This window comes from Pelodiscus sinensis, chromosome 22 (genome assembly GCF_049634645.1).
Source record: "Pelodiscus sinensis isolate JC-2024 chromosome 22, ASM4963464v1, whole genome shotgun sequence".
Classification (NCBI taxonomy): Eukaryota; Metazoa; Chordata; order Testudines; family Trionychidae; genus Pelodiscus; species Pelodiscus sinensis.
Window position 1 is genome coordinate 10,856,869 of NC_134732.1, and position 18,542 is coordinate 10,875,410.

An 18,542-nucleotide genomic window follows, 5' to 3' on the forward strand; every position below is an offset into this window, starting at 1 on the left:
AAAGTGCTCACCATTTTTTTTTTTTTAAGATTAAAATGGCTGCCCCCGGGCCTGGTTTACAGAGTCTGATGGGAATTCAAAGTGCTGGTGTTTGAGCTCACTCCTTGGCTTGCTGGAGGTGGCAGGAGATCTGGAGCTGCATTTGACAGACTATAATTAAAACAGATCAACAGCAGTATGCTCCCCGACAGGCAAAGATGCAAAGGCCATTCATGGATCATATCAAGATGCAAGCAAGGGTCATGCATGGACTGTTCCCCTAACTAGTTCTCCTGTCATGCCTGGCCTCTGCCATACAGTTGCCAATATTGACAGTTTAAAACAAACAGCCCTTTTGTTCCCAGAACATCTAACCAGCAAGAGCAAGGCTCCTAGTCAGGTCTACAAGTAGTGGTAACCGTCACCAGGTGAATTTGAACCTGGGACCTGTTGTGGAGCTTAGCATAGGAACCTCTATGCTCTGAGCTAAAAGCCAACTGCCTCTCAGCCCCTGCTATAGAGGTCTTTTGCTCTTATCTGTTGCTGTGGTCTAGGTGTCACTGCATGGGACAGTGAACTGCACAGGGGCTGTCTACACTGCAGGCTTCTTGTGTGAGAACTTTTTGTGCAAGAGATCTTGCGCAAAAAATTCTTGCACAAGAGTGCATCCACACTGCCATGTGCTGTTGCACAAGAGAGTGTTCAGACTGCCATGGATGCTCCTGAACAAGAAAGCTCTGATGGCCATTCACAGAATGGCCAGAGCACCTGTGCTTTTTCCTATAGGGGTTTCTTCTGTTGTCCATCTTCACACACCTTTTTGCACAAGAGGTCTTGCACAAAAAGGCTTATTCCTTGTAGAAAGAGGAATAACTCTTGCGCAAAAAGCCCTGTCTTCTGACGATCTACTGTACTTTTTCTTGTGCAAAAATACACTTGTAGTGTGGATGCTCCGCAAGTTTTTGTGCAAAAACAAATGTTTTTGCACAAAAACTCTGCAGTGTAGATGTAGCCTAGGTGTGTGGGTTACAGTAGCATGCCCTTGGGGAACGCATCACCACCCTCCAATGCAGTTCCTGGCAGCCTGCTTCAAATCTTTCAGACTCAAAGAACCGCTGGAATCCTTAAAACCTGCAGTTTCCGAATGGCTCACTAGCTGGCGCCTGACAGGAAAATTAAGCTGGGAGCAGCCGTGATTCCTATGCTTGGGCTACGCTCCAGAGCCTATGCCAGGGTGTGGAACCTTTTTTGGTTCGGGGGTCTGATGACCCATAGAAAAGTCAGTTGGAGACCACGCACAAGTGGGAAGCAAAAAAAAGCCATCCAAATCCTCACAGACATGGCCCCCGACTGAGGAGAAAAACACTCCACACATTCCCCTCCCACACCACAGCCAGGGGGCCCACAGGCTAGTAAATTGTGTGTGCTCTGGCTCCGCAATGCTAGCGGGAACCCTGAGTCTCGGGGGCTGGATGCAGCCTCCAGGCTTGAGGTTCCCCATCCATGGCCTATGTCTAGGGTTGCCAGGTGTCCAGTATTGGCCTGGACAGTCCAGTATTTGTGGCCTCTGTCCTGTGTAAAAAACCCAGAAAATACCAGACACGTGAAATGTCCAGTATTTTCTGTTTTTCTCAGCTGGAAGGCCGCTTAGGGCATTCTTTCCCCTGCTGCATCTGGGGGGAGTGGGGAGCGTGGGGATTTAAAGGCGCAGTGGCTTTTTTTTTTTTTGGCTTAACAACTTTGGTCCCCCGCTTTTGTTTTGTTTTCTCAACCAATTTTTTTCTCTCCATGTTCGGTATTTTTTGTGAAAGTATCTGGCAACCCTACCTAGGCAGAAAGAGCAGCAGAAGGAGTTTTTCTGCTGCTTGTATAACCACCCCCACTCCCCCGGACCCTTAGCTTCATTGACAGAAGCAGTCTTTTGTCAGCATTGCTACATCTGTCACAGGTATGCAATATCATAGCTAGGTCAATACCAGTTTTAAGTGTAGGCCAAGCTATAGTGTTATGCAGCATACCTATGGCTTGCAGCTGTGTCACCTTGTGCTTGTGACCCTGTCAGCTCTGACAAGCTAAGGCTAGTTGCAATAACTCAGGACTTAGATGGGAGACCTCTAAAGAGAGCCCTGGGGTGGGGGCATTCTTTGTTACCTACCCAGGGCTCTGCAGGCGGAACTTTTGAGTAAGAAACTAAGCTTAGGCTTTGATTGGTTTTTTTGAAGATAAGCTCCTGCTGCTGGTAGAATTGGGATGGTGACTCCAATGCCCTGGCGAAATTCTCCTCAGGTCACTGTATTCCAGGTCTCTCAAATTGCCCCTGCAGCTTCAGTGGCCTACAACCTTCTGCTCCACTTACCCTAAGCTTGCACGCAGTGGCCATGAGCTCTTAAACAGCAGCAGCATTACACCCTCAAGGTGCAAACACTTCAGCAGGGAGTGAGGTGCCTAAACATCTGCTACCAGGGAATGATAGATTCCCAAATGCTGTAGTTAAATAGCTACCAGCTTGGCTGATTTGGGTGTTCTCAGGAGGTTTAAGAGTCAATGGGGTAATTTCCTCCTGTTGGAGGCCCCAGTGCCTTTTTTTTTTTTAAATTATCACAGCCTCACACAGGCAGGAGACAGGACAGGAGTGCACCGAGTTACACCCAGGGTTGTTTGAAAGCACAGTTCCAGGGTGATCTCAGATGGAACTTTGCTCTAGGCCAGCTACTTAGAAAAGCCATACTGAGGCCGGGGAGGGAGGGCTCTTGGTATGGTACGTGCTGTATGCTGAGAGGACAGTAGGGACAGCAGAAAGCCCTAGCCGTCGCAGATCTAGGGACTGTCCAGCTTCACAGGGAATAGAGGGAATAAAATGCGAAGAGCAACAACGCTGTTCCTGCCCATGGCCATGCCCTCACTGAGGAAGGAGGAAGCCCTGACAGGGCTTTCCCAGTTGAGGGAACTGGGCTTTTCCCAGTTGGGGGAATAACCTGACCCAGGCAGGCACCAGACGGCCTTGCTAATGAGCTCAGAGAACAAAGGTGTTTTCCTGTGACTGGATGGGGCAAGCAAAGAAAGGGTGGTTATCGGGTGTTTCAGCAAGTACTCCCTCCGAAGGGACTCGGTTACAAACAGGCTACTCCTTCCCTCCCCTCCCTCCAGCTAGCACGCAGCCTGGTCCTGTACCCCTGATGTCAAGGGGAGCAGGATCCAGTCCTTGCCACATGCTCATCGAGTGCCTGGGAATACCAGTTTCTGCAGCCTCTCCTGCCAGCAATCCCATGGTGCCTAACAGAAACAGCTGGCTGTAGCAAAGAGAACAGATTGGCTTGTGGGGCTGGCTCCTTGCAGGGCACAGTGTGTGGGGGGGAGGGCTATTTCCAGACAGGCCTTCCTAGGATGGGTGGAGGCACTGTCTGGCTCTTGACCCATGAGCCTGAGAGTTATTCTGGGCCTGCCGTCCCACCCCTTTCCGCATTTCCGAGCTCCCTTGTGCTCCATCTGGAAGCAGCCAGGGGCCGACAGGGCAGGAAGGTGCACAGGAAACACTTGTGTGACTCCTTTGTCCCAGTGGCTCTCTCTTCTCAGAGCAGGATGGAAATCCAGGGCTGACTGAGGGGAAATCAGGAATGAGCAGCTGGAGGGGGTGTTAGTGATTGCAAGATCATTTCCCCCCCCCCCCCCCCCAACACAGGAAGCCTGCACACCTGGTCTGCCTGCTCCTCTCCCCCTCAGTCCCAGCCCTAATGGGCCTGGAAGGATTCCACCCAACAGCGTCAAGGTTCTGGCTCAGCTGCCATGAACTCCAGAGACTCCACCAAATCCAGCAGATATATGGAGCTTGGCCCAGCTCATGCCACCCAAGCCGATTTGAGGAGTGATCCCACAAGAAAGACCTCATTCTTCTCCTGTCCCATTGGGAATGCAAAGCCCCACACCAGGAGCTCGGGGACTGGGCGGGGAGTGGGGGGGTGCCAGTGCTCTGGGAACTTCACATGAAAACATCTTTGTTCTCTGAGCTATTTAGCAAGGCCGTCTGGTGCCTGCCCGAGGCAGGTCATTCCCCGAACTGGGAAAAGCCGTGTAACCTTGACTGACCCAGAGCTTCCTCCTCTAGAGCATGGCCTCCGGCAGGAACAACTCTGTCCCTCTTCTGTTTCACAGGGGACGGAGGGAGTAAAAAGTGTATAATTCCTAGATCTGCTGTTCCTGCAGCCCCTTAGCATAGAGCACGTACCATATCACATGTCCTCCTTCCCCTGCTTCTGTACGGCTTTTCTAAGTAGCCTGCCCAGAGGGACGTCCAGCTGGAATTATCCTGGAACTGTGCTTTTGGCTCCTCAAAAGTAAAGCTGCTGCTGGGGCATTGTCCAGCAGGTGGCCTGACTGGGATGAGTCAGGGAGAACCCAGAGCGCAGCCCCAGTATGGTCTGTCGCTGGGTGACCAAAGGCACACCAGGGGGCTCAGTGATCATGTTTTACGGCTGTCACTCTGATAGTCATTAACTCCTTTTTGTTTCTTCTAGTTCCTCTGAAGTCCCGGAGTCCTGCAGTGAATATGTCAAGGTAAGGAACCTTCCCCTTTCTACTTTGTGTCTTAGTGCTGACCTGGCCATGCGAGTGGTGACTCTTTTCTAATCCCTGCTTCTCCAGCTGCACCCGCATTTCAAATCTAGCTGCAGGGCAGAGCTGAGAGCAGGTTGCACATGCACCTTTAAATGCAGGAGCCCCTGGACTCGAGCATCTTTTCGTTCTGTCAAAATCTGCTGGAGATGCAGGAAATCGGTTGTTTCTTCTGTTCCATGTGCTCCACTGGGTGCATTAGTATCAAAGAGTGAGAGAGAGATGCTGGGGTGTTCCCAGCCTGTGGATGCTGCAGGGCTTGGGAATCCCATTTGCTATTTACCTTGCTCCCTCCTCTTTGCCACTATAGGGCTGAGTTACCCCGGGGGGCTTCCCAATGCTCCCTGGTGGAGGCTAGAGAGAGGATTAGTAGCCTGCAGTAGGATCAAGAGGAGCCCATACCCTCTAGGCCACTCCAGAACCTACCCCACCTCTCAAGGGTCCCTTATCCTACTTTCCTAATGCAGGAGACAGGTCCATCCCTGGGGCGGCCTGTGTTGGCTGTCGAGCCATTCCCAGGGTGGGTGGGATCAAGAGGAGCCCAAGCTATTGCATGTGAATCCAAAGCTGCCTGTTACCCCCGTCCCCAACCCACATTCAGTCCAGTGCAGATCCCTTCTCCAGTGATGGAGTATGGCTCGGCTGTCCGGAATACGCTTGCCACCTGCGTAGATGTATCCATGCTCACTCAGGTTCCAACAGACGTGGCAGAATTTAACCGGGACTAGCTGCCCAAGTACCTAAGGTCCCAGGCTGGCTTGTACAGGCCATGCTGAAGCCCAGTCTGCTCCAGCTTCATCACTGTTGGTATTCATTCATCTTAGCTAGATTAAAGCTAGCTCAGGTATGTCTGCAGGCACCCTCTGATTACATACCCACCAATCCACCCCAGGCCTGGATCAAGCATGTAGACCCAGGGCTTTGGTTCACCCTGTCTCTGCTGCAAGGGGCTGTGTCAAGTCCTTGACCACTGGGCACACCACTGGGAGACAGTGGAGGGTAAGGATGTGAAGGACTAGTCACTCCCCACCCCCGCCCCCCCTGCCTCTATCAGAAAGAGGCAGGAGGGGGGAAGAGGAGGGGCTTGGATCCTGGGACCAAACCCCAGGCTCCATGTGGCACTGCCACTTTGAAATGTTGCGGGGAGCCCGGGGCCAGCTGTGGTGTCCCCTGGCTACATGCAGCGTTTCAAAGCAGCAGTGCCACATGGAGCCTCGGTTCAGCTGAGGACTCCCCCACTGACCCCGGGCTCCATGCAGCGCTGTTGCTTTGAAGTGTCACGGGGATCCCAGCATCAGGCTGCACGCTGAGTTTCAAAGCAGCACCATATGGAGCCAGGGGTCAACAGGGGAGTTCCCAAGCTGATCCTGGGCTCCTCGCAGTGCTTTCACCTTGAAGTGTAGCAACAGCCCGAGGAGCCTTATCAGTCAATTGAACAGTCAATGCAAAATGCATCAACTACAGGCGGCCCCCAACTTGTGACGTGATCAGTTCCTGGGAAAGCGTCGCAAGTGGGGGCGTCGTAACTTGAACCCGCATTTACGATAGGCGCCGTGCCCCATTGTAAATACGGGCCGAGGACATAAGTCGGGGGTTTCGGCCCCTTCCGTACTTATAAAAATGGTTGTAAGTGTGGGGGGGTTGCAACTCGGGCCACCGTAATGCAGGGGTTTCCTATATTAGATTAGTCGATATTTAACATCCCTAGTGGAGGGCATCCCCATTCTTCTCAAACAGCCTACAATGTGGGAGGCTGGAGCTGCCTTCATGGTGCTCTGGGCACTGGAGAGGGGGTTCCACTCTTTGGGGTACACAGCCAGTGTGGGCCATGGCAGGTGCCCCCTCCCTCTGCCTTCATGAGGGAAAAGCTGCATTTCAACCATTCTGAAGCGCTCACATGAAAGTTGGTGCAAATCTCTCCAAATCCTGCGCAAAGACCCTGCTTATCCACCAGCAAACTATTAACATTCCTGAGAGCTCTTCGCAGAGCCAGAAATTCTCTAGGGGATGGCGGGCTTTAGGGGAGAGCGTGACTCTTTCAGCTGCCTTCCTGTGGAGTTACTAGAAGGAGGCCGGGGGGGGGAGGGGAGAGGGCCCTGGCTCGGGGGACAGGGATGCACGTTTTCCATGGGATACAGGGTCTTTGCTTTCTGCACCAGCAGTTCAAATCCTACCCAGATCAGTAGTGAGTGGAAGTTGCCCCCAACCACTGTCCATTCAGTGACCTGCAAGCCAGTGATTCAGGCTGGTTCCCATCACAATAGCCACAAGCCAAAGTTTCCAAACTGGCTAGTGATTGTGTGTGTCCAGCTGGAGCCACCTTTGCAGAGCCCAGCTCTCAGGAAGGGCTGAGCACCCCCTGCCTCAAGAATCAGGTTCCTTGAGGAGTGACCAGTTGGGTACCAAAGTCAAGAGCCACTCTTGAAAGTCTGGACAGTGGCACTAGGTGACACGCTCATGAGGCCAAGTCAATAGAGTCTGAGCTAGATGCCTGCTCCTAGGGATGGTCCCCCCAGGTCAGGGCTGACGCAGCAAGGGGGAAGGTAACATTGCCATTGTACATCACCAAGGGGAAGATACCAGGTGATAGGCCCCTCCATCCAGAACCTTTCACCCGCACGGCCTATCTTTAAGGCAGTTCTTAACTTTCTCCACAGCGAGACCAGCTCCCATTAGCAACGTGGAAACGGCAGGGCAGGGCAGCTGCATACCATTAGGGAAGTGGAGAACTAAAAGCCCCCCCATTAGAAATCCACACAGTGATAAGCAGGAAGCTCTTAGCTCTAGAATTGGCTCCTCGTGTGAGTGTCCATGTTTGCACAGCATCAGGCACCAATGAGATTCTCCCATTTCCACAGGGACTGTTGTGAACATGCCCGGGGGAGGGGGAGCAGGCTGGGGAGGCAGTGACAGAATTCACTTCAGCTGACGTTGATTACAGGCGGCCCCCGATTTGCGACACGATCAGTTCCCGGGGAAGTGTCACAAGTTGGGGGTGTCATAACTCAAACCCGCATTTATGATAGGCGCCATGCACCGTCGTAAATGGGGGCCGAGGACGTAAGTCAGGGGTTTTCAGCCTCTTCTGCATTTACAAAAATGGTCGGGGGGGGGGGGGGGGGAAGAGTCGCAACTCGGTCTGTTTTAATGAGGGGGTTTCCTGTATTATTGTTCTTGTTCTATTTGTACCTGTATCCAGACACTCAGTGATGGGAGCATTTTCTAAATTTTGAGCTAAACCAAAATACAGAGTGACAGGTATAAACCATGGGGAGCCTTCAGCTTAGTGAAGCAACAGAGCCCTCAGCGGTCAGGTTTCCTAGCCTACTTGATCTTGTTCACTGCATGGGTCAGTTGGTTTTGTTCTGGTGTTGAATTGGGCTGGTTTGTGTTTTGTCTGATGCTGGGCCTCCTGTGATTTGCTTTGAATGGTTAGTGTGCTAGCTCAGAGCCAGCATGGCGTCACCCACAGCAGTTCCCAACAGACATGAGCTAGGAGAGGCAGATACATGCAGAAAGAGCCATTGTGGCAATTTACACACAGAGACTGGTAACTTGTTGCTGTGCACCTTACAGCCTCACCAGAGTATATTCATCCGGGACAGAAGGCCAAGGTTGAGGCCTACACCCTCATTTACACCCTCGTTGGAGGTCTTACATGGGGCTAAACTGCAATGCAAAGGCTTCATGATGGTTCTCATCTAGGGGTGAATTCCCTCACACCCATCACCTATGTTGGGGGGGGAGGGGGACAGTCCAAGAATTTGGAGAGTGGCCGAGGGCTGCACTCTTCCACAATATTAATGGAGGCAGTGCAGGGTCTGGGATGGAGGTTGGTACAGAAGGGAACTTGGGGTAGGGAGGGAGTTTGAGTGAAGGAGGCAGTTGTGACCTGGGGCAGAGGGGGTTGGATTGTGACCTAGTGCAGGGAATTGGGATACAGGATATGGGATATGTATGTAGTGAAAATTGCTCCAGTTCAGAGTTGAATGTTTATTAAAAAGGTAACTGTATATACCGCAGGGATTTGGGTTGTGAGCTAGGGCAGGAGGGGACTAATCTGGAGCAGGGGATTGTGGTGCCGATCTGGGAGGGCATATAGGTACAGGAGGGGGGCACAGGCTCTGGTTATGTGCAGAAGGGGGCAGCAGTGGGGGGCAGAGGGTTGGGAAGGGAAGGACTGGGGTGCCAGATGAAGGCTCTGCCAGGAGACTTACCAGCCAGCAGCAGTTCCTGAATCAGCCTCCCTGCCTGCCCTCCCCCACACAGGCTGCAGCCACGTGCTCTAGAGCCCCTTGTGCTTCATGGCTGCCTGTTATTGAAACAGGCAGCTCCCATTGGAAACTGGCCAATGGGATTGTGCTGGGGGAAGAAGCAGCTCCTAAAGCTTCCCCCTCCCCTCCAGATTCACAGTTTTTAAAGAAAAACTTCCCCACAGCCACGTGCGGGTGGGACGAGGCACGTGGAGAGCCTGCCTGGGGCTCCCCGCAGCATCTGCAGACCAGATACAGTCGCTTAGGTCAGGCCTGGGCAAAATGCAGTCTGCTATCTGCACTTATCCAAAGAAACCCCCATCGTAGAGTGGCAGAGACATATATGGTGCTTTACAGCAAATGAGACAAGGAACTTGCCCACGGGTCCTTCTCCTCTAGACAAAGTTCAGTCACATGCCCAGGCAGCCTGATCCTCAGCCAGCCCTCAGTTCCATAGTGAGACTTCTACTGCCTACAGGTGGGAATGGTTGGCCACTGCTGCTAGTCCCTTCTGCCTGCCTTTATCTGACACTCTGCCCCCTCCTGGAGTCAGCACCCCCTGAAGCCAGCAAGGGCTTGGCCCCTTTCGGGCGCTGGTGCTGCATATCAGAGAATAATGCATGCTCCTGGCTGGAGCGTTATCAGCTGGGATAAGTGCTGTTGGGTCAGGCTGCTCTCTTTCTGGAATCAATTCCAGGAGCCGGCAGAAGGCAAAGCCCTTCTACAGAGATTTTCACTTGCTAGCTGTTAAGGGGTTAAAGGCATTTCCAGTCCAAATGACTGTAATAACCCTAACAGCACATAAGAATGGCTAGACTGGATCAGACCAGTGTCCATTTAGCCCAGTATCGTGTCTTCTGACAGTGGCCAGTGCCATGTACCCCAGAGGCAATGAACAAAGCAGGAAATCAAGTGATTCATTCCCTGTTGTCCTCTCCGTGCTTCTGACAAAGATGCCAGAGACACCATTCCTGCCCATCCATCTCTGGACCGGTTCTCCATGAATGTATCTAGTTTTTTCAATCCTGTTATAGTTTACGCCTTCACAACATCCTCTGGCAAAGAGTTCCACAGGTTTACACAGCTGTGTCTTTTCCAGTGCAGGCTCCACTAACAGGGTGTGTCTAGACTACAGAGTTTTTTTTTAAAAAGTGGCCTTTTTTGAAAAAACTGCGTCTAGACTGCCACCGCGTTCCGTCAACAATAAATCGAAAGATTGTGGCGGTTTTGTCGACGGTGGTAAACCTCATTCTACGAGGAATAATGCCTCTTTTCGAAACTCATCTTTTGAAAAAAGGCGTTATTGCATGAAAATGGGGCTTTTTCGCAAGGGCATCTAGACTTTTGAAAAAGCGAGCCACTTTTTCGAAAAATCTTGTCTAGACGCTCCTTTTTTGAAAGAGGCTTGAAGTCTAGACAGTCACAGACTCACTGAACATTTTTGCTTGCTCTCCTACTTCCCTGTCATTGCCCTTCACCCCACAACTAGATTGGACACTCTCAGTTCCAGCTTCTCCCTGCAGGCATCATTGCAAGCAATGGTGCGCTAGTACAGCATGTCAGAGAGCACCCAGCTGATCTAGATCCCCAGCAGGAGTCCCTGTAGGGAATGGTGCAGCAGTAGCCCCTTTCCCCTCCTCATAAAAGTATGAGTGGGATCAGGATAGCACCCCTGGTATGTTGGGAATCTGCACTAGTATGACCCCCAATTCTCACCCATGGACTCAGCTTTCTGAACTTCTGGCTGTAGTACAAGTGATAAGTGAGTAGAATGAACCAGCCCAGCTGTTGTGCAGCGATTATGTGAAGAAAGACAGACACATATGAAAGAGCACGCAGGGGCCTTGTGCGTGATGGTGCAGGCACAGGCCAGTGCTAGCATGGCCTGGAGTTTCAAAGATTGGACAAGCTTGACACTCCCTGATTACACCATGACCTGGCCGGGGTTGATATTTCATCAGCTCGGAATCCTGAATGTGCTTGTTGCCACAGCCCAGTCCGTTCCCCAACACCATGGAGAGCATCTGGACTGGGAAATGAAGGTCCCTCTGCAGCCAAACAAAGCAAGGATGAAGCACTTGAGAACCCAGGTCTGCTTGCCGGCTATTTAAAGTTCCAGCTGCTGAAGTGAAAGAGCAGCCAGGGTGAGCAACGTCCCTTGGGGAGCCCTGGGCTTCTAGAAGTGATGGTGCCACGTCCCCGAGGGAGCAGAGTGCTGTATATGCTCGCCCTGTTCGCCCTCATTCACAGTTTCATTTTGACGTGGGAGCAGCTGCTGCCACTGGCTGATATGTGCCTGTGTGAGGCAGCAGCGCAAAGATGACAGTTGAGTAGCAAACTATTCACCACCTGAGCAAGTGTAAACTCCTGACAGCAGGGAACAGCGGGTAGCTGACATGCAAAGTGCTAGCGCCCTGGTCTGGTAGCAACGGCCATGCCCTTTGCATGGGGTGAACGACTACAGATGGTACGGGGCTCTCTGCCCCTGCCCCTGAGATGACTAGAAGTGCAAGGCCAGGCACAGAGGCTCAGCTAGACTGGGGACAGAGCGGTTTGAAAACTCATGACAGAGCTCTTGAGAATTCACACACTTTACACAGGCCTTAGGCTAAAGGTTGCCAAGCTGCCTAGGGGGTGGACACCCTCTGCACATTCATTTCAATGGGAATTAGGTGGCGTTCACCATCTAAATCTTCTCACCCCAGACACACAGTGCTGTGTAGAAATGCCTTCCCCTCCAGTGAGCTGCAGCCTGCCCAACCAATACAAAAGAGACTAACCTGCATCTCCACTAGCGGGAGAGGTCATGGTTAGGGCAGGGTGGTCACCTTGACTTTTCCTACTCTGGAAAACAATCCCTCTTTGCTTCTCAAGTCTCTTCCAATCATGTTAGCTCACAGCATGAGTCAGGTCCATGCAGTGCTGCAGCCACCCAGCTGTGCCACTGCAGCGTGTCTGGCAAAGATGCTCTGTGTTTGCTAGGGATGCGAAAGTTTAACGGGTAAGCATCATCCTTAATGGGTGATGCTTACCTGGTCCAGTTAAACTGTTAACTGATGGGAGCTTGAGCAGGTGGGGTGGCCACTCCAGTCCTAGTGTCAACAGGAGAGATCTCTCCTGTCAGGTTTTTGGTTTTTTTTAACAAACACGAACACCTCCCCAAACAGCATAAGGGAGAAGATCGCTTGCTGCCATAGTGCTGCCCACCTCAGCACTTGTGTAGGTACAATTCAGGTCGTTCGGGGGGAGGGTGAAATACATTTTGCTGACACAAGCTGCAGTGTAGGCACAGCCTTAGAGTAACATCTGAACACCCTCCCTGGCGGTTAACATGTTACAAGCTGTCTTAGCAGGTTACCCCACCCCACAAGCTAAGAGCCAGCCAGTTTCACTTGTGACACTGCCTGTTTAACACACAGAGACTTGTCACCATGCGCTAAAACCACTGGAATACACGTCCTTTGCCCTTCAGTCTTTGGCGGAAGTTTTAGTTGAGTTACAACTGCAGGTTGTTCAGCCACACTACAACTGTGAGGACACCCCTTTTGCCACCTGTAGCTAGGGCATCAGTGCTAATGCTGAGTTAGAGATGAATGAGGTATCAATAGCTGGGAACGGCTATTGCTAAAGTCTGCAGAGAGCCTTAAGACTGACATTGACTGCATCAGGCTGGGTCACATCCTGAAGGTTTTCTTTGCAATCGGCAGGGCTGGAATCATAGGCTGGGAAAGAGGAGATTCGAAAGCAAAGCAAAGCCACTAGCTCACCAAGCCACTAGCTCACCAAGCCACTATGAACTGGCCCAGTTCGAGCCCTCACGACCCCCATTTCATGCTGAGGACGAGACAGGCACCCCAAAGACCCAGGAGAAAGGCCAGGATTGCAGAACACAATCCAGATTTCCCTCTGTATGCAATCTGCATGAGCAATACCAGGCTCTCGAAAGAGCTGCATTATAGCACAGATCAGGTCCAGCAGGCAGATAAGAGATGGATACATAGGCTATGTCTAGCTATCAGCATAGGAACTGAGTCCCCTACCAACCAGATCTGCTTCCCCCGAGAGGAGCGGAGTCCTGCCACAGCTCCAGCTCTGTCTAAGGAAAGCAACAGAATCCTTCAAGGGGGAACAGGCTTTTCAGGGAGACTAATCACAATCAGTTTCTTTCAGTTCAGCATCTCTAAGTCACCATCTGTTCCATCCCTCGATCTCATTCAGGATGAAAGGGGAGCCTGTGCTTTCCCCTTCCAGCAGTGAAGGGCTGGAGATGCTTATGGGAATGTGTGTGCGCCGGCTGTCTCTATTATCAAACAAAGGCGAGAAGGGAATTCAATTCCAGGTTCATGTGTCAGATTTCAATACAGACACGCTGCACTCCATCAATGGCATTTTCACAAGCACATGGCATTGTGCGCTATACTCCAGTCTGCTGAGACCTACATCACCACAGCCACCACCTCCCTAGCCCCTGGGATTCTAGGACTCTGCCTTTTGTATGAAAGATGCACAATGTGGACATGTCATGACTCATGCTGGGGGCAGAGAAGGACAGCCTAGTGGGTAGGGCGCCAGCCTGGGATGTAGAAGACCCAGATTTGATTCCCTGCTCCACTGTGGGCTTCCTATCTTACATCAGGCAAGTTGCTGAGCTTCTCTGTGCCTCAGTTTGTCTTCTGAGAAGTGCATAATAAAGCTTCCCTACCTTATAGGGGTCACAGAGATGAGGAGGCACCACTGGGATAAAAGCAGCACTCGATACCTCACAGAACAAAGCCCTATAACTGAATCCCCCACAGGACCATAGACAAGTCCCACGTTGCATTTGTGTTTCCTTTCTGGATCTTCCCATGCATGGTTGTGTGTGGAGCTGTCAGGCTGGAGAAGTGTCTCTCTACAGCAATATTTGCTTTGCCCTTTCTTCGGGGCGTGAGGGACTTGTTTGAATTAATTACATGGAAAATGTACTGTTCATGTGTTCTCTGCAGCAGAAATACCTTTGTGAGTTAGAAGTTACCTAGCTCCTTCCAGGCAGCAATTAATACTTACAGTTATAAACCAGAAGCTTCAGGGGTAGCCGAGTTAGTCTGTACAGGATAAACTTAAAAAACAAAAACTGATTTGGTAGCACTTTATAGACTTACAAAACATGTAGGCTATGTCTACACTGGCCCCTTTTCCGAAAGGGGCATGCTAATTTTAAAGGTCGTAATAGGGAAATCCGCGGGGGATTTAAATATCCCCCACGGCATTTAAATAAAAATGTCCGCCGCTTTTTTCCGGCTTTTAGAAAAGCCGGAAAAGAGCGTCTACACTGGCCCCGATCCTCCAGAAAAAAGCCCTTGAAGTAGGAATAAGAGATCCTCCGGAAAAGGGCTTTTTTCCGGAGGATCGGGGCCAGTGTAGACACTCTTTTCCGGCTTTTCTAAAAGCCGGAAAAAAGCGGCGGACATTTTTATTTAAATGCCGCGGGGGATATTTAAATATCCCCCGCGGATTTCCCTATTACGACCTGTAAAATTAGCATGCCCCTTTCGGAAAAGGGGCCAGTGTAGACGTAGCCGTAAATGGTATCATGAGCTTTCGTGGGCACAGCCCACTTCTTCAGATGACCGGAATTTTGAGTTTAGGATGTGTAGACCCAAAATAAATAGGGGGAAGGAAAAAGGGGCGCTGGGAAACAAGGAGCAGAGATTATGAAACTATCAAAGGGAAAAACAGGAAGGCAGAACAGGCCATACCAGGCACTTCTGCACCATTGCTGCTCAGGTTTCTAAGGTTCCAGTGACTTTGGTTAGGGCAGGGTTGGCAATTATATGGGTGGGGATTATATCTCCATGCAGTATTTGGAGATCCAGCTGTTTGTAAGTAATTTGCAGTTAGGCCCCAACCCTTCCCACACATCTGCCTTGTCTCACCCCCAAAGTTTTGATTAATGTGGGCCTCAACTCCCTTCTGGTCCATCTCCTCACATACAGACAGCAGCCGAAACAAAGCATCCTTGGGGATCTCCACTTTCACTCAGGAGAAAGTGGAGAACCCGCAACCATATACCACGAGCTGGGTTACTGGCCGGGGAGAGAATTCCTCCCATCTCTTGTAGGTGGCCTTGTAGCAGGACTCCACCTTTTGCTTTCAATATAGGGCAGCTGACACTGATGGCAGCTGTGCAGAGCAGTGGACCTGCATCTCTCCCAGGGCGGGTCCCTTTCTCCTGACAAATCTAAAAAACCTGCCACTTAGGAGTTAAGGGGGGGAGGTCCGCCTAGTTTGGAAAGAACCAAGAGAGTGTGCTGGGCTATGCTTAGTCTATGGGGCTAGGGGAGAAATAATAATGGTACCAACTGCACCCTGGAGGTCAAAAGCATTCCTGACATGGCACCAGGGATGAACTTGGCCCACAGTGACAGACCCATTATCACTCTGCCCACAGCAGGGATTCAGAAATCTGCTGGTACCAAGTAATTTTGGCAGCAGGCGTCTTGATGTGCCAGCGAAGCTTTTTGAATTGAAGGGGACTGCGCTGGGCAGGAGGGAGGGGGCCTTTGAAAAGCAGGGAAGCGTGAATGGGGATGAGTGAGGGGGTGCTTGAGCTGGGGAAAGTTAAACGAGGTGTGAACGGGAGTCCCCTTCCTCCCCTGGGTTGTTACTCCTTGGATTGGAGCCTGTACCTGTGAGCAAGCAGAGCTGGTGCCAATTCAAGCTCGCAGAGGCTTCCCTCTGAGAATCACCCCTTCTTGGAGACTTGTTAGCACAGCCAAGGTGGGAGAAAATCCTGCCTCGGGCAGCTGGGCCTCCTGGCTGTAACGGGGGGCTGGCAGATCAGGAGGAGGTGCCCTGTGGAGAGTCCAAGATGCCCTGCAGCGAGACTGGCTGGCATACCCGGGTGGTAGCCAGGTGGGAGGCTGCCCTGCAGGGTAGGGGGCGCCTGGGCGGGCTGAGCTCTCGAGGTGGCAGGGCACACCACCGGGGACGGGGAGGGGGGTTGCCCAGGCGGGAGAGTCACTCGCAGCCGGGGAGAGCAGAGCCGGGGCCCCGACGTGCCACGCTCCCCGCAGGCTCGGGGCGGGCCGGGGGCGGGGCTCGCTGGCAGGGCCGGGCCGGGCCCCGCCCCCAGCCTGACAAGGGATGAGGTAATCGTGGAAGCGGCTGAAATTGAAGCCGGGCCGCTGTGGCTGCAGGAGCAAGCGGGGATCCCGGCGGGGGCGGCAGGTGCAGCTGCAGCGCCGGGCCCGGGGAGGCACCATGACCGAGCGGTGCAGCCTCTGGAGCGCCCTGTCGGCGGCCGCCTGCTGCTTCTACCGGGGAAGCTTCATGCAAGTGCAGGTGAGGGGCGGCGCGGGGATGGAGCTGGGCCCCCCCCGCCGGGGGCAGAGGTCAGTCCCCCCCCAGACTTACTCCGGGCGTGGGGGGCAGGTGCCGAGCTGCGGGCGGGGGGGGCCTCCCGGTGTCTGCCTTAGCGCAGGTGAGGTGGCACAGGTGTGCAGGGACCGCTACTCGGGCTTTGCCGAGTCTTTCTCCCCCCCCCCCGTGCTAGGCGGGGTGTCTGGGTGGCATTGGGGGGGTGGAATCCCCCCGACTCAGTGCTGGGAGGCAGGGGAACCCCCCTGTCTAGGACTTGGCTGGGGAGATAATGCAGGTGCAAGCAGGGAGGGGGCACTGAGCTGCTGTCTGCTGCAAGGGCAGGGAAAGTGGGTCAGTGACCCCCCCCCCCACACCCCGCTGAACCTTGCTAGGCTGCTGCTTTGGGTGACATAGCTCTTGAGGCTTAATGGTCAACCGCCCCCGCCCCTCCCAACAGTCTCCCTGGATCTCCCCACCTGTCACTCAGTGGTAGGGGGGCAGCTAGGTCTGTTCCCCACTGGTGGTGCTCTGGCCCCAGTGGCAGATCTGTCCCTGCCAGCTTCAGCACTTGTTGGCCAGGCTCAGCTCTGGAGAGCGAGTCAAGGCTAGTGCAGCCGCTTGCTCTGCAGAGCCCTGACGTGCAACCGAGAAGGGCAGATGGGGCTGCAAAGCTTTACCTGGCAACAAATCAGGCTGGGGCTGGGGAGCTCTGTCTAGCCCCCTCTCTTGCTGCAGTTGCTGCTTGTATGTGCTGCCCACACCCCCGCTGGAGGAGCAGCGAGGATTCCCCCTGCTTTCAGACTCATCTAGTCTGCTTTGCAGGCTCAGCAGCAGCTCCCTGCTACAGGGATGCAGCAGGGAAAGTAGCCAGGTTCTGTGGCATGTATGTACTATTCACTGGGTACCTGCACTGGAAGTAGGGTCTGTTAGATGCCAGAGCCCTGTGGGAAAGTCTGGATTGGGGTGGGGGAGCAGAGAGAAGAGACAGATTTTTTTTTTTTAAAGAGGCTGTGTTTTAGAAGTCAATCCAGTTGTGACTCAAACCAAAATGCCTTTATCAATAGCATGGGTCCAGTTTTTTTGGCAGTGTTGTGGTTTTTGTTGTGGGTTGACAGAAAATAGGGGGGACAAATGGCATAATCAACCTCTTTGCGTGTATAGTTAGGTTCTGTACAGTGAGAGGCTGCCCCTGTTCCAGAGAGTTCACAATCCGGCCTATCACAACAGGGCCCTGACCTCAGCTGAGCTTTTGTTGCTACTGGACTACAAATACTGAGTATTCCAAATGGGTAGTGTTTTTAAGCAACCTTTCCCTTCTAGCCTCCCCCTCTCCCTCTCTCTTCTCCCCCCCCCCCCCCGAAGCTCATCACAGGCTTCACAGCCCCCCACTTTCTAAGCTTTTTCATACAGCCCCCAAAAAAGCAACATCTGAACCTCATGAGAAAAGCCTCTGACCCCATCTTGTCTTTGAAGTATTTGCTGCCCAGCCCAGAGGTTCTGTTCACTCCTGTCTGACCAGGAGACATGCAACATGCCGGGCAGTACGCTATCTAGGAAGTGCAAGGCTGGCAGCTATGTTGGCAATATGCTGTGTTGAGGTTGACTGGTGAGTTGATAGTGGGGGGGAGGGAAGCAGATAAAATCCAAACCAGACCTGTATCATGCTTCTACCTGGCATTACCAGTGTATTGTGTGCCCTTCTTAAAAGGCACACTTCTTCTAGAAAGCCTTTTGGTGAGAGCCCATCCAACATCAGCTAGAGTCTTAAGCCAGAAAACCCCTATGGTTTGAAGTTCAGTTACTTGGCTCATGTTACTGCACTAGCTGGGTCTGACTTCAGCTAACGGGGAGCCAGGAGTCCAGGCTTGGTTCTCATCCCCTTACACCTGGTGTCACCACTTTGGTGCCACCAAAACAGGTGGCAAACAGGGGAGAGGCAGGTCCTTTCAATATCTGTTCCCCGTCACACCCTACATATGCTAGTAAATGAGAGGAACTGACTGGGGTATTGTAAGAGTCCAGTTGCATTTGGCTGTAAATTTAGACACAAGTCATCAAGTATAGTATATAAGAGCATTGTGGAAGGGATGACTTACCACTAGTCTGTCTCCTCCTGGCTGTGCACAGTCTAGCAGCATCTTCTCCTGTAACACCCTCTGCTAACAGTTAGTCTGGCCCTGTGGTGGTCCACCTCTTCAGGATTCAGCCCTTCCTCCTACTGAGTCGCATGTAGCCTCACTTCTGGGTAATGTGGTAGCTTCCAGTCTCACTTCCTGGTCTGCCAGGCTTGAGTCTGAGCCCAGTATGTTGTACACCCTTTTCTTAGGCTTTATACTACCTTACCGGGGAAGGCACACCCAA

General features: G+C 52.5%; 1 protein-coding gene across 3 annotated transcripts in view; it reads left to right on the plus strand.

Annotated features, from left to right (window-relative positions):
* Positions 1 to 18,542, plus strand: part of SH2D3C (SH2 domain containing 3C) — a 64,731-nt gene that overhangs the window by 15,739 nt on the left and 30,450 nt on the right. For 2 of the 3 annotated variants that reach the window (XM_075905962.1, XM_014571492.3), the window contains one exon: positions 4,491 to 4,530. In XM_075905962.1, coding sequence (XP_075762077.1) covers positions 4,491 to 4,530 — 40 coding nt within the window. Of the gene's footprint in view, positions 1 to 4,490; positions 4,531 to 15,958; positions 16,164 to 18,542 lie in introns of those variants that run through there. The other variant, XM_075905963.1, reaches the window with a different exon arrangement.